Below are 16,422 nucleotides of genomic sequence, written 5' to 3'. Positions count from 1 at the left end.
TGTGACAAATTTTGAAGAGATGCTGCGTTCTGTAATAATGGTGCTCTGTTAGGCTGTGAATGAATGTGCAATGATTATGATTCTGCTGGATTCATCTACAAAATTAAATCAAGGCTTCTTATGCAGCAGTTTGGTGTGTGCGGCAGAAAACATCACAACTCACGTTGACATCTGTGACGTTTTGGGATGTGTATGGTATAAAATTTTAGTATAAATTAAAAAATATAAAAATATACATTTTCTTTCCTATATGACAAAGAAAATAGTATCGAAATATTATAGAATATAGACGACTCTGAAGACAACCTGAGTTCCAGTTAGTTTTGTGGCAGTCATCGGCTGTGATGTACAATATTTATCCGCAGAGTCTCTTATGGCAACCATACAATTGCATTTATAATCTATTTATTTACATGATTTGCAGTTAATCATATTAATCACAATCAGTTACATATTTTCATCTGAAATATTTTTTTTAATTGCTCACTGCCGACTCAAAACACGAAGCCTGAATTACTCAGTTGCCTATGAAATTTATTTTTTATGTATGAGTCAAAGGACATGATTTGTTATTTATTGCAAAATAATGGAATAAAAAAAAAACTAATTAATCTTAAATTTAATGTTACAATTATTTATTCAGCTCTGATTATTGCTATTCAAATAATAACAAGTTAAAAACAACACGTTCAGAAAAGTCTGTACAGCTGTAATATGTTTTGCCCAGAGACTTCTAGTGTTGTCTACATTTTCTAATCCACCGCATCCCACAGATCCTTGGATTTAACCATCTACCTTTGGATGTAGTCCCTTAGGTGCTCGAAATGAATAAATAAATCACTTTTTCTTGCCATTGTTTTTAATCATGTCAGCCTTGTTATTCTGTCCGGTTGATTTTCATCCACTTCCTATAACCCTTTTTTTTCCCCTCCCTTTTTAATCAAGTCTGTGGCATGGGGGTAGGAAATGTCAGCAAGGGCATAAATTATGCAGAAATGTCACCTGGGGAATGTTTATGAGGGTGTGCAGAGTTTTCAGAGGTAGATGTAAAGCCAGCGCGCCGCAACGACACCAGCTGCTGGACGTTAACACCGTCCTGCTCTTCTACATCTAGAATCATGCGTGGCGACTCATTAAGAAGTACAAAAGATTTCAAAACTCGCATGACTTTGTGAATTCAGTAGGTGCAGGTGTCACAGAAATCCTCATCACACACACGAACACTCGCTGAGAGAGCCACATCCAGCAGAGCTTTTGATTGAGCGTGATGAAGCGTTAATTAGTGAACCTGACTTGGAGGCCTTTGGCATGAGGTGTGTGTTTACGGTGGCAGAAGACGATGCATGGTGTCTGTGCACGTGGCACTGGGTTCATTTTATAAAGATTTGAAGTGATTGAAAAAGACAATCTGGGTCAAGTTTAGTTGAACGGCTTTAATATTTCAGTGTTCACATTGATACTCTATGTATAAAAACAAAGCAGAGAATTTACTTCGTCGTCTTAGGTCATTTGGAGTAAGAAAACAGATTCTTCTGTTGTTCTATAGGTCTGTGATAATGAGCATACTACAATATTGCAACTCTATTTGGTATAAAAGCCTGTCCTTTGTGCTGAAGATAAAGTTGTTTAATCAATTAAAAAATTTGCTCAAAGATTGTAGGTCAGCCTCTTGAGAAGCTTTACGACTCACAGCCTATTATAACAATCTGCTAAGGCTAGCTAATACTGTAGTTTCTAACCCTATGCATATTTTGCATAAAGAGTTTGAACTACTACCATCAAAGAGGAGGTATAGAGTCCCCAGATTTAACAAAGTGAGGCTGAAACACTCCTTTGTGTACCAGGCTATCTTAGCGTTGAACAAAACATTTAATCAGAAATCAAGAGTACTGTGAAGGTGTTAGATGTATAAGTGTTGTAATGTTTGAATGTATAATATGTGATGTTTAAGTGTATGTCGATGTAGAATGTATGTTAGATGTTGTAAACATAGACACTGTTATGCAAGAAAAATTTCAGACTTGTCTGACAATAAAGTATAAAAAAAGTAAAGTAAAATCTGTAGGAAGGATTGAATAGTCAGACTACTTGCTAACGTTTAAAAGATTGTTTTTGAACGAAGTCTCCTATGCTCACCAATGCTGCATTTATTTGATTTATGCAGTACAGACATCAATATTGTGAAATATTACAATTTTAAATAACTGTTTTTTTATTTTAATATCAAATTATCAAATATTTAGATTTATTCCTGTGATCAAAGCTGACTTTTCAGCATCATTACTCCAGTCTTCAGTGTCACATGACCTTCGGAAATCATTCTAATATGATGATTTGATGGTCAAGAAACATTTATTATTATTATCAGTGTTTTTGGAAGTGGTGATCCATTTTTACTTTAAATTCTTTTATGAATAGAAAGTTATAACATTATACATATCTAACATTATAAATGTCTTTACTGTCACTTTTCTTTTTCACTTTTTCTCATTTCTGATAAATTTAATGCATTATTTCTGAAATATTAATTTATTTAAAAAAGTCAGAAAAATCTTACTGACCCCAAACTTTTGAAAGGTAGTGTATGTTTTCTTCAATTGAGTATATTGCTGATTCTAAGTATTTGAGATTTGCACAAACCACTAAACCTATTGAAATCTAGTATGTACATTGCCTCACCATCATTTGTGCTGTGGACATGGATTTATCCTCAAATCACTTGGCTCTGTTTAAGAGATATGCTGGCACTTGTTAACATAGACAGGACAAAACCTCAAAGACATTGAATGGTTCCCAGATTTGGCTCAGGTCCCTCAAAGTATGTTTTTGCAATCCTGTTTGGTGCTGCTACATTTAAACTAATGTGCTTCTGTGTGTGTAAATGTAATTGTTGTTTTTATGTTGTGCTGGATCTCTGGATTTGTTCATCCAGTGCAATTATACCAGACGTGATTACACATGCAGCAGGGTTGTTATTGGCCAGGTGTCATGATGTGTTACTCTTAATCTCATACAAATCTTTAATATTCATATTTTTCCCTCCTGTCGATCCTCTCTCTGTCGTTGTGTGTATCAGGAGGCGAGTCTTTCTGGGGAAAGCCGTTCAAGGATGAATTCAGGCCTAATCTGTCTCACACGGGTCGTGGGATTCTGAGCATGGCTAACTCAGGACCCAACACAAATAAATCCCAGTTGTGAGTATGTTTCATCTGCTCATTACAGTGATAGTCAGGCAGCATCAGACGTTCTGGTTTGAGTTTGTTCTAAATCCCTTAAGTATTAAACTTCTGCAATTATTTCAGCCCAAACTTCTGAACATACAGACACCATTCAAACTTTGGATCATAGGCCACTTTAGGCTACTTTTGGTTTTATAAACCTTTTTTAGAGACATTTAAGATTCGGTTTTGAAGATTGATAGAATGTTCTGTATGTTCTGCATATGATGTCATTCTAGTATTTGAATTCTGAATTCTTGTTGATTTTCTAATGGTATTATTTGCATACTGATTTGAGAATGGTCTTTCTTGCATTTAACCCTTCATAACCAGCTCATTTTTGTTGCCTCTACAAGCACTGGTGTTTTGCTCAATATATACAAATCTAATTTAAATATGAATTTACCCTTGCATTTAACCCCTAATAACCAGCAATGACAAATGGGAAGAATCCAAGCTTAAATTTACCTTAATCTTTTTTTCTTTTTTTTTGCCTTTACAAGCACTGGTATTTGCTCATTAAATACAATTCTAGTTTAAATATAAATTTGCCCTGTTACGAAAACTCTCGGTTCACTTACGAATATTTTTCCTGTTCTCTTTCAGCTTTATAACATTCCGCTCGTGCGCATACCTGGACAGGAAACACACTGTGTTTGGAAGGTACGTTTATTTATGGATTTGTCTTCAGTAATAGATTTGACCTGTGTACATTCACATCCCTCAGACCCAAGAGTGCATCAGTAGCTGTTTGCAGCTGTGAATGAGTTTCTCGCTTGTCCTGAGTAGTAATAATGGACCTCAACATCATACAGCTATTTTGGGGTACCATTTTTGGTATATTCTTCATTTGGTCAGCTTTCTGTGTGAGTGAAGTCCTTCCTGGGGGAAAGCTTGTCTTCTGTTGAATCAGAACATTCCAGCACACACACACACTTTCACTCTGAGGGAAAATCTTTGCCCATTTGGCATTGAGTGGAAACCCTTGGACTCTAGCTGTGGAATTCAGAGGCTTGTCAGCATAAGCCTGGACTAAACTGCTGTGCACACTCTCATGCACCCCTCACCCCACAGCAGCAGAAAGTCTGTGCACTTACTGAGCACGTGCAGTGAGAACGCACACACTCGCCCCTCGACCCTCAGCCTATGGGGTACCTAGAAACCTGAGCCCCTCTTAAAGAGGAAATGTCCCACAGGAACAGCTGTGCAAAGAGAGAAAGTACACAGCATGTGCACTTATAGCTCTAACACACAAACAACGTTATAGATTTGTTTTGCACATTATAAATTTGTTTGCCGTCTTTCAAAATGTAGACATTGGATCGAGTTTGATCCAAGATATTATCACAGCTTGGCACTGAATCATCACTTTTTTTTAACTTTGCAACTACAGCTACTTGTTAAAGAAACAGTTAATAATAAAAAAAAGAGAATACTTTTATATTGTTTACTCACCCTCATGTCGTTCTAAACCTGTGTGACTCTTCTGTGAAACACAAAAGGAGGAATATAATGTGACTAGAGCCCGTCGAGTGCCAAAAACGGCAAAAAGCAAGAAATGATCACAAAAGCAATCCATACAACTTTTGCACAATTTTCCGAATCTTTTGAAGCCATTTGATAGCTTTGTGTGACTGAAGTTTGAGTCATTATTCACTGAAAACCAGGTTGAAAGTTAGTTTTTTATTTTAGTCTTATTTATAGAATATTTATAGAATTTATTAGTATTTTGAATTAGCAGTTTCATTATTTTTTAGTTAGTTGTCAACTAAGGCAACATTTGTATTATATTTTAATTTATTTCAGCTTTATTTTTATGATTTAAAACGATTTTAATAGTTTTAGTTAACAATAATAACATTGTTTAAAAGCTGTTGTATAATTTTATAAGACTTAAAATGTTGCTAACCAATCATATGGACTGCTTAAATCGTATTCCTTTTATTTATTTTTCGCCCTTCTTGGAGCCTAACAGTTAAAGTAAATTGTATCATTTTCATTTTGGGGTGTGCTGTTACTTTAAGACAAGTTTGAAATTGTTGGCTACAGTGAAAGGGTTTGATCCAGTCTCATTAGTGATATTATCACCACTTGGCACTGAATACTACCTCATTTACTCTTTGCAGCAGGATTTTAATAGGATTTCTGTCCCTCTCTTGCTCTCTTTTAGAGTGGTTGGTGGTTTAGAGGCTCTCACAGCAATGGAGAATGTTGAAAGTGATCCGAAGACAGACAAACCCAAGGTTATTTTATTCCATTTATTCCCCTTCTGTGGCATCAGAAATGTATGATTCGTGTCAGCAGTGTAGGGTTGTGCAACATGCTTTATGTTGACTCATGGTACCTCCTGTTTGTTTATATTTTTCCACCTGCTGTCAAATCCCAGAATGCCAAAAGAGAAAATAGTCCAATTCAAAATGTCTTTTTAAAAATTAAAGACACGTTTATTCATGTTTTTTTTTAAGCATTTTTGTCTGCTTCATGTAAAATGCAAACTGTATTTTAGCTTGGGGCAATAGAGTTTTTGAATACTTCGCTTCAGTACTTTTCTTTTCATTTCTTAAACGGTAATAGCATGCTTATAGGTGAAGAGTGTTTTTTCTCAGTCTGAATCTCTATTTCTGTTTCACATTCTCAGTCTGAGATAAAGTTGCTGAGCGCTTCAGTATTTGTGGATCCGTATGAGGAAGCCGATGCACAGGTCAGCATTTGTGTGCATGTTTGTAGTCAATGTCCTATTTGTTGTTTTCATGGCGTGTAGTCGATGTGACACTGTGTGTGTTTAGATTGCAGCCGAGCGAGAGAAGGAAGCACAGAAACAGGAGGAAGAGAGAGCGCAAACTTCTGCTTCAGTCAAAGCAAAAACAGAGGACAAGCCTAAAGTCTTCAAACCAGGAGTGGGCAAATACATCAACATGGCTGCCACGTGAGTTCACACACATCTGTGATGATGATGCACAGTTGCTGAATATGACGACCTCATAATATTGCAAGAGTTCTTTGATCTTTTTATATTGCAAGATACTGCATTGATTTATTTCTCACAACAGTGACAAGGTTCTGGTAATGTAACTCATATTTATTACCTCTATAATGATCATTATAGAGGTAATAAATATGAGTTACATTACCAGAACCTTTCCTGCAAGCACACAAGTAATTCATTTTGAGTACATAAAGAAGTCTGTTGACTTTTATAGTCTTTTGAAATTTGCTCTGGTAATCCTCATATTTACCACAACAAGCTATTTATTAAAAGCAATATTTCACTGTTTGATTTCTGAAATAAAAAGTTATTTGTTGTTATTTATCAAAAGGTTATAGGATTACAAATGGGTTTTCATTCGCTGTTGAATCTTCATTATCAAGGCAAAATAAATGATCTAACCTGAATTGGTGTAAAGAATCTTGCAAGCTACAGCAACATGAGGAAATTCGTTTTTTGTCTTTGTAATATTTCTGGTCAAAAAGGCTAAACAAATTATTGCAATGGATAGATAATTAGATGGATAAATGGGTAGATAGATGGATGGATTCATCTATCTATCCAACTATCTATCCATCTATCTATCCTACTATTATAATAATCTGCACAGCTTTCAGTGAATGCTACTGTTTTAAGTTATTAATAATTATATATATATATACACTACCGTTCAAAAGTTTGGGGTCAGTGAGAATTTTATTTTTATTTTTTGGAGGAAAGAAATCAATACTTTTATTTATCAAGGAATAATTAATTTGATCGAAAGTGACAGTAAAGACATTTAAAATGTTACAAAAGTCTTTTGAACTTCCTATTCATCAAAGAATCCAAAAAAAAAAAAAAAAAAAACTGTACAACTGACAGACCAACAACTGTTTCAACATTGGTAATAATAATAAATGTTTCTTGAGCATCAAATCCTCATATTATACTGATTTGTGAAGGGTCATTTGACACTGAAGACCCTGACACTGGTGATGCTGAAAATTCAGCTTTGATCACAGGAATAAATTACACTTTACTACATATTCACACAGAAAACAGCTGATTTACACTGGAATAATATTTAATACTATAACTGATTTTTGTTGTATTTTTAATCAAATAAGCGCAGCCATGGTTAGCAGAAGAGAATTCTTTTAAAAGTATTTAAAATCGTACCGACCCCAAACTTTTGAACGTTAGTGTATATATCATTTTAATTTTGCTGTGGCTCTTTTGCAAAAATGCATTTACAAAAAAAAAGGTTATTTTGGTCAAAAAAGTTCCCAATTCCTGTACTAATGTATATAGTCATTAAAGTCTTAAAGTCATATCATGGCAAATGTGTGTCACTGGTGAGGGGTTTGTCCCACACCACAGCAGGGCTCAGGATATGAGCACAGTGTACAGAGAATGGCAGGAGATCTTTCTAATTATCCCTCACAACCCCACTGTTATACACACACACACACACACACACACACACACACACACTGACTGACTGTTAAAGAGACAAGCACATACACACAGAGCAATATGAACACCTGCTGCTCACACCTGAGATCTGGATCACACACACACACACACACACACACATACAGGGTTACAAACTATTTTTTTAGTCGCTGTTGAATCTTCAAAATCAAAGCAAAATAAATTAACCCGAATTGGTGTAAAGAATCTTGCAAGCTACAGCAACATGAGGAACTTTTTCTGTCTTTGCAATATTTCTGGTCAAAAAGACTCAAATTATTGCTTTGAATCAAATTTTGGCCAATATTTACCATGGTAAATATTGATAATTAAATAAGCTCAAAATAATTCAAAGAACTCGCAATTGAGATTCTTTAAGATGAAAGGAGAAAATGATAGAGGGAAGATATTTAAAAATGATAAATGGATAAATAGTGTAATAAAATTAGTGCTGTCAAACGGTTAAAATATTTAATCGCGATTAATCGCATTAATGTCATAGTTAACTCGCGATTAATCGTGCATTTTTATCTATTCTAAATGTCTCTTGATTTCTTTTTGTCCCATTATTTTTTTCTCATTTTAATGCTCTTATCAACATGGAAAAGTGGATCGGCTTGCTTTGTGCAAATGTTTTTTATTGAAAACAACATGGGCATATATTGTGTTCAATTTCACACTAACATTCTCACTTGGAGCAAAGAATCTCTCACACTATGTAACACTGTCCATCAATAAAAGGGTGAAAGAAATACTGACGAGGTCCTGATATTGACGAGGGTGCGGAGAATTCGCATCAGCTGTGTGTGTGTGTGTGTGCTTGGCCATCATCAAGTGGTATTTCAGACTGGACGTGCTGCGATGATGATAGCTCAGTTCACAACGACAAAACACACAGATCACTTTGGTCTCGTCAATGGAACCATTTGGCAACTTTTTAAAAGTAAACTTTCCATTCAGAATCTTATTGGCATCCATTTCGGCGTCTCGCGCTCGTCATCCACTCAAAACGTAACGTTAACCAACTATTTGGCCGGCTCGCAAGCCCAAACGAGTGTGTGTGGCGTGCCCGTTGTTTTGTTTCCGGTCTAGCTAGATCAGCTTGCGCTTTGGTCGACGAAGCAACAAAACGTCCTCGCGCGGCGCAAGCCATTGAAATGAATGGGGTTCATAGCGCCGCGTCCTGTTGCAAAAGCATGTGAAAAAAAACCTACAAAGTTTGCTAAGCCAAAAAGACCGTTAATCGCGCGATAAAAAAATTTACGCCGCTAAAATGTATTTGCGTTAACGCCGTTAAGAACGCGTTTAACTGACAGCCCTAAATAAAATAAATAGTTCATTAGTGTAATAAAAAAAGGGTTTAATAAATGCATAACCATTTTCTTTCACCCTTTATGAACAGGCTGTTTGTGCTACTGTATCTTTAAGACCACTTTATGTAAAATAATCCTGTCATTGGCTAACCTCTGCATGTGAAATGAGTAATAAGAATTATGTTCAAGTTCCAGCTTGGTTTCCTTCAATAACAGCCTCTTTGCAAGGTCTGCATTTACTTTGACAGATTCACAAAACATTGTGCTCTGAAACGTGCCAAACAAACTGCTGAGGTCGGACTCGCATAATCACTACTGAATCAGTTACACAAACCTAATTAACTTTAATGTCTAATTCACTCTCCTTCATCAGGAAACATTCCCACCCAGATGGTGACAAACCCTCCACTAGCGAAGCTCCTGCCAAGAAGCACAAAGGCAAAACAGGTTTTGGAGACTTCAGTTCCTGGTAGAACCACCTCACAAACTGCTGATTCTGGGTAAAATATGCCATACTGGACTGATCTTCTTCTGTGCGGTGTTTGCAAACCTCCCCTTTATGTTTTCTCATTTGAAGGTTTTTGTGTTTTAAGATCATTGATGTGGCAGGGATTGTTCTGTTCACATGTAGTTTGCTCATCTCTTGATTTTGAGCCCTGTAAATAATCATTGTTATTTTTTGCATATTAAATGATTGCATATAGGCATTAATAAATGCATTTTGCTAAAAAGTTTGGCATGTTCATGACTCAATCTTTTTATTTTTGTTTGAATGGTCCAGTGTTATTTTAGTTTTATTATATTGTATTCATATTTAGAATTAGCCTTTATTTATTTATTTATTTTTGTTTATTTTAGTTTACTTTTTTAGTAATATAATAATGAATAATGAGCAGTGTTGGAGGTAACGCATTACAAATAACGTGAGTTATGTAATCAGATTACTTTTTCAAGTAACTTGTAAAGTAGCGCAATTAATTAAATATTTGAAATAACTCAAATGTATTTAATCTCACTTTATTAACCAATGTCTTTGCTGTTGACCTTCAATGATCCAATTCAATCATACTAAGCAAAAATTACTTTAGTTAAACATCACGTTTATGTATCTTTTTTTGTTTTGTTTTTATTGCTGAAGTAACCGTACGTTCACACCGCCGCCGGCGAGAGCGGCAAAATTCGCTCTCGCCGCCCTGTCAGCGACGCCGTGGAAAGATTCGTGGACGCTCTGATGCTCTGACGTAGATCGAATGCTTGGTCTTTTTTAAAACTTTATTTAAAGGGGCCGCGAAGCAAACAAGCATTTCGATCGTTATGTTTGCAGAAAATGTATCGATGGAAAGAACTTAATTATAGTGACATGTTTGCTAACGAAATAAACAAATTAAAAGCCATTTGTTTGGTGTGGCTTTTGTGTTCATGGTTAAATGCTATTCTAATTTGCATTCCCGCTGAAAAACAAGCGTTCTAGCACGAATATCTTGCCTATAAATAGTGTTGCGCGCCTTCTTATGAAATTCAAATGATCAACCTCTCCTCTATTTTGCTTGGGAACTAATGTGGTCGGAACCTTTGTTACTTGACTGCGTTCTCTGGAATCCTCTCAAACGGAGCACATCTACATTCCGATTGGTTGCCGCCGGCTGCCGCCGAACCGCGTCATAGCTCATTTCCCTAAAGTTGAGCTGATTTCAACTTCTTCTCGCCGCTCCTCGCCGCTCTCACCGTCCAAGACGCGCCGCGCCGCCCTCGCCGGAGCTCGCCGCCGGCTCTCATTGAAAATGAATGACTTCCGGCCACTTTGACGCTCTCGCCGCCGGCGGTGTGAACGCACAGTAAGTGTGTTGAACTTTATTCTCCTGCATTTGTTTGAAAGGTTTGTTTGAGCTGTTAACTAATGCAATTAGTTACTTTTTTTAGGGAGTAACGCAATATTGTAACGCGTTACTTTTATTTGTAACTTTCCCCAATACTGATAATGAGAGCGTTCCTTATCTCATTGAATAAGGGTTCGGACCAATTGCCAATTTCTTACTAAACCAATTGCTGTGAGTTCTGTTCCTGTCATGAGTGCCGGTATTGTGGCGTTGTGTTTGTAGCAGGACTCCTCCAATGGGATGTACATTTCCAGAATGTTGAATGGAAAATCTTTGTAGTTCACACAATGGGGCAGTTCTCTGCTTGTAGTTGTTATGTCTGCAATTTTTTTATGTTTTTTCCTGGAGGGGAGTTTCCAATGTTTGCTTTCTTTTGTCCTTGACTGTTCTTGCTGAGTGTTTTTCCTACTATTTACTATTTTTTCGACCCAAGAGTGTTTTCATACAGCCTCGGGACCCAATTACACAAGCTTACCGTTTCTGAAAGTTATTGCCCATTTTTCTTCCTTCTGTTCTGTTGGCATATAAGGATGAGTCTCACAAAACCTGTCAGGTGAAGCTTTTCTGCTCAAAATCATCGAAATAAATAAATCAATGATATATCTAAGTATTGTCACTTTATTGTTATGACAATTAATCATGTTCACATTACTTCCCCACCGAGAAGTAAAACAAATCCAGCTGCATTGCATTAATGGGAATTTGGGTCATGAAAATGTTAAAATAAAAAAAATAATATATATAATGTAAAATATGACCCATCTACACACTACTGCTTAAAATTTGGAGTTAGTAATAATAATAAAAAAAGAAATTAATACTTTTTTTCAGTAAGGACTCAAAAGTGACATATTTATATATATATTTATAATAGTTTTATAATTCAAATAAATACTTTTTTTGTAAATATATTTTCTATTATTAAAGAATCCTGGAAAAAAATGGTCAGTTTCCACAGAGATATTAAGCAGAATGATGTTTTCAACATTGATAATAATAAGCAAATCAGCATTAGAATGATTTCTGAAGGATCATGTGACACTGGAGTAATGATGCTGAAAACTCAGCTTTGCATCACAGGAATAAACTACATGTTTTAAATACATTAAAATAAATGCAGCTTTGGTAAGCAGTAGAACATTCTTTCAAAAACATTACAGACCCCAACATTTTGGACTTTGAGATATTATGAGATGAGATTATATATGAGAGATTTCAGGACACTGAAGTGCAGATGATGTTTCTGTGTGTAAGTGATACAGGCAGGTGTGTGAGCAGGTGGTGTGTGTGTGATCACGTCCTGGTAAACAACTTGTGGATCTCTCAGAGGTGTGCTTTCCTCCGGCCATTACGTAACCCTGCATGTGTCTTCTGCATGCCCTGCTCTTGTGTGTGTGTGAAGTGATCAGGCACACGTTTTCTCTGTGATGTGCATCCGTCAGTTAGAGTGCAGGAGGAAAGCCGATGCCAGTGCAACACACACATCTGTCACTGTTAATCGAATAGTTCAACTTCCCAGCAGATTCATGTTCAAATAATGCACACACACGTTCCTCCTAATTGGCCTAAGAATTTCTCGTTTTCTCATACACTATTTGTGTAAAATTACTCTGTCTGTGAACCAAAACAGCTGTTTATGATGTTGCCATACAATTCAGATGTTGAAGAATTGTATTAAATGTGCCGAATAGCATATTTTGAGGCTTCGGCTTGTGTCATTTCCTTAATGGTGACCTCAGTGATGTGTTTTGGAGAGAGTTTTAGTGTCAGTACTACATTTATATATAATGTATAATAATGCAATGGGGGAATGTTTGTGGGTCCTGATAATGCCACATGTCAGTAAAAAGTGGCCTATACATTAGTTTAAATATATCTAGTCAGTGACAGTGTAAACATATTCGTCTAAAATACTTGTATTTTCAGCTTCAGAATCATGAATATTTTTATTCTGGTGTCAATATTGTCCTGTGCATTGGGTTTCCAGCACCAAGTCCAAGCCTATTCATTTCCACACCCAATGTAATATCAAATTTAGCGTTTTAATCAACAGTTCATTTTTTGTTAACCTTTTATCATATGACTTGGAGTATTGGAATAATATCGCATCGTGACATGAGGGTATCGTTACACCCCTAATGGATATATAGATGGAAGGATGAATACTTAGATGTTTACATTCTTATATGTAGTTCATCAATGTCATAATTGTATAAAGCATTATAATAACATAATTATATAGTGCATGCAGCGGTTGAAACTGGTTCTTAAACCTGTTTAAGGTTTAAACATTTTGAGCTCATGAACTCCTCTTTAAGTTTTCATTAGTTCAGTGGAAAGGAAGTGATGAAACAGATTAATCTTAAAAAGGATAAAGATTACACTGCCTCGGAGTTATATAATTCTGTAGCATATATAAGAGTATAGTTCTAATTTCTATTATCATGTGTACATTGCTTGAAGAGCCTTTGAGTGAAGCGGTGACCATCTGTTCCTGACAGAGTATCCAGGAAAATGTCATGTTTTGTGCCATTTCATTGATGTCTGAATGCCAGTCTCTCTGGATTGTGATTTAACTGTGATGATGGACGGCATTGACTTTGGCATTGAGACAGAGGATTTCACTTATTTAAAGCCTGAGCAGCTTCTTAAAGTTTTGAAACATACAGTCTACGTGAACTGGCATGTTACAGTATAAGTGCAGGTTTTGTTAAGTGTTGTTTCAAAGACTTTATAGGCCTCAGATGACTTGATACACTGCCAGTCTAGCAAGTTTGGAATAGATAGATTAATGGATAGAAATGTTTTTGAAAGTAGTCTTTTATTGTCACCAAGGCTGCATTTATGTGATTAAAAATACAGTAATATTATAATTTTAAAATGATTTCTGAAAGATCATGTGACACTGAAGACTGGAGTAATGATGCTGAAAATTCAGCTTTGCATCAAATTACATTTTAAAATATCAAACATTTAAATTGTAATAATATTTCACAATGCTACTGTTTTAAGGTATACAGTAGTTTATATCACCTGAATTGCTTTTATGTTGCTCTTTTTGTCATTTTTGGAGTTCAACAGAACCCATTCCCATTCGGTTTTGTTTGGAAAAGAGCAGCAAGAACAATCTACTTTTGAAAGACATCAGGCTAAATAAACGATAACATAATTTTTATTTCAGGGGTGAGCTAAGCCTTTATGATCCTGAAGTGTGTTGGGTGGATTGGATGTGTCAGCTGTTCTGATGATGTTATCATGAGCTTTATGAGATCAGTGTGTTTGAACGTGTTGGACAGTGAGTTGAATGACAGATGCACTCAGAGGATCGATGATACAGCCGTTCAATGAAAAATGATCAGCGATTATCATCACTAATGTGTGTTTCTGAGGGAGAAGACTGACAGATCTGGGAATCAGCTGATATGGGCCATTGGTTCAGTTGCTCTCTCTCTCTCTCTCTCTCTCTCTCTCTCTCTGTTTGTACCTCTCACAGACTGTTTTGCTGACAGAATAGGTGACAATGGCTGGAGCAGCTGCTGACAGTTGGGAACTTTCCAGCCCTGTCTGGTCCCCTGCCACCCCACCAGTGCCCGACCATCAGCATTGCACCAGATTACGTGTGTGTGTGTGTGAAAGAGAGCTGCTGGGATATCTTGCATTTGAGTTGGTGTCATTATGAGAGATGAGTGCAGAACACACTTTAGTTCAAGTACATTTATTTTTTATTTTATTTAAATGAAAATAGTATTTTATTTAAATAGTTTTTTTTTTTTTAATTAATTTTATGCTATTTTTATTTATTGTAGATTATTTTTTCTTTTTTTAATTTAATTTAAATTTTAGTATTTAATTTAATTTACTTTAAATAGTATCTTATTGTAGCACATTATATTTTCAAATTTCTTTAAAAACGTTTTTTTCCCATTTTGTTTGATTTTTATTTTATTGTGTTATTATTTTATTTTAGTATTTTATTTCATTTAACTTAAATTTTAAGTAGTTTCTTCTTGATTTAAAGTATTTTTTAATTTTATTTTAGGAATGTTATTTAGATATTTTTTATTTTAGAATTATTATTTTTTTAGGTATGTAATTTTTTGCGTTTTTATTTATCTAATTAAAATTATTTAAATTACTTTTATTTCTTAATGCTTGTTTACTCAATTTCTACTGTTGTTATTTTACTTTATTCTACTTATTTTGCATCCTCCTTTGGTCATGCTAGTAAAGCACATCGAATAGGAAACCTGTTGATTTTGAGAGAGACGAGCGAGGCGGAATCGGTTCGTCGAGCCTCAGCTGGCATTTTTGGTGTCAGCTGTAAAAAATGCCTGAGGCACAAAATGTGTGTATTGTGTCTCTCTCTCTCATATAAGTCATAGTCATTTTAAAATAGCATCTCCAAACTAACACTGATAGGAATATGTGGTAGTAATACTTTAAGACCATATAAAAACACCTTCGACCCCATTTCATTTCTTATACAGTAGCTGCTGTAAGCATTTCCTTTCAGCATAAAATGTCTTATTTGACAGACGACTGAAATAGTTGTCCTGAGAAATCACACCTGTTCCTGTGACAGCTCCAGACGTAAGCAAAATATGTGTTAGTCAGTCTGAAAATGTGGAAGCTTGAGTTTGGGGTCAGACAGTTTGCTGAACAATGGTGGATGGAGGGAGTGTTTGGGGAAACTGTTTGGAAACAGTCATTATTCTAGCAGCACAAAATTGTTTATTGCAACCTTTAAAAAAAATCCCCTCTTACTGACTCTAATTCTTCAGTATGTGTTTTTCTTTTTCAAGAACAAATTTGTTATTAGGGTTTAGGGTTATGCTTTTATTTTTTAAGGGTCAATCATTATGCGGTAGTTAGGCATTAACACACCGCTAGTTGATGATTAACTGAACATGTAAGTCATTATTTATGTAGTTAAGCTTCAACAAACCAGTAATTAATGGTTAACTGAACATATATTTAGGGGGTATTAGCATTATTTACAACTTCTCAAACATTTGAAGGATAATTAAGCAGAAATAAGCCAATAATTACATTTTATTATAAGCCAAGTGTTACATTTAATTTTGATAGTCCACTTTAGACATTCCTTTGCTACTACATGTCAACTAACTCTAATTAGAGTATTAGTAGACTGTTAGGTTAGGGTTCGGGTAAGTAGAATAAGTTGCAAAGTTACCTGTCGTTGATCATCAAAATAAAGTGTTAACAGATATTAAGCAGACAGTCTACTAATACTCTAATGAGAGTTAGTTGGCATGTTGCAAAGTTACTTATAGTAAGTACAATGTCTAAAGTTGACTTGATATAAAGTTTCACCCCTTTAAACCATTATTTACAACTTAAACTTTGTGTGTGTGTGTTGTAAGTCAAGATTCGACTTATTCAAGATGAATAGAAAGTTCAAAAGAACAGTCTTGACTGTCACGCATCCTCACTAAATAAAAGTTGATATGTCTGAATTTGGTCAGTCCAATTAAGTCATATTTTATCTGCCCTATAGTGCACAAAAGTCCCATTAAAATCAAGCCCCACTATGCATAAGTATTCTATTTGAA

At 35.4% G+C, this 16,422-nt stretch overlaps 1 protein-coding gene across 2 annotated transcripts in view; it reads left to right on the top strand.

Annotated features, from left to right (window-relative positions):
- ppil2 (peptidylprolyl isomerase (cyclophilin)-like 2) overlaps positions 1-16,422 on the top strand; it is a 54,990-nt gene that overhangs the window by 26,687 nt on the left and 11,881 nt on the right. Inside the window, exons 15-20 of one of the 2 annotated variants that reach the window (XM_056254729.1) lie at positions 3,077-3,194; positions 3,825-3,881; positions 5,389-5,461; positions 5,857-5,919; positions 6,005-6,144; positions 9,346-9,453. In XM_056254729.1, coding sequence (XP_056110704.1) covers positions 3,077-3,194; positions 3,825-3,881; positions 5,389-5,461; positions 5,857-5,919; positions 6,005-6,144; positions 9,346-9,445 — 551 coding nt within the window. In that variant the 3' untranslated portion in view covers positions 9,446-9,453. Of the gene's footprint in view, positions 1-3,076; positions 3,195-3,824; positions 3,882-5,388; positions 5,462-5,856; positions 5,920-6,004; positions 6,145-9,345; positions 9,460-16,422 lie in introns of those variants that run through there. The other variant, XM_056254728.1, reaches the window with a different exon arrangement.

This window comes from Rhinichthys klamathensis, unplaced genomic scaffold (genome assembly GCF_029890125.1).
Source record: "Rhinichthys klamathensis goyatoka isolate OS25496 unplaced genomic scaffold, OSU_Roscu_1.1 h1tg000114l_1, whole genome shotgun sequence".
In the NCBI taxonomy this organism is placed as follows: domain Eukaryota; kingdom Metazoa; phylum Chordata; class Actinopteri; order Cypriniformes; family Leuciscidae; genus Rhinichthys; species Rhinichthys klamathensis.
This window is presented reverse-complemented; position numbering and strand designations above follow the sequence as displayed.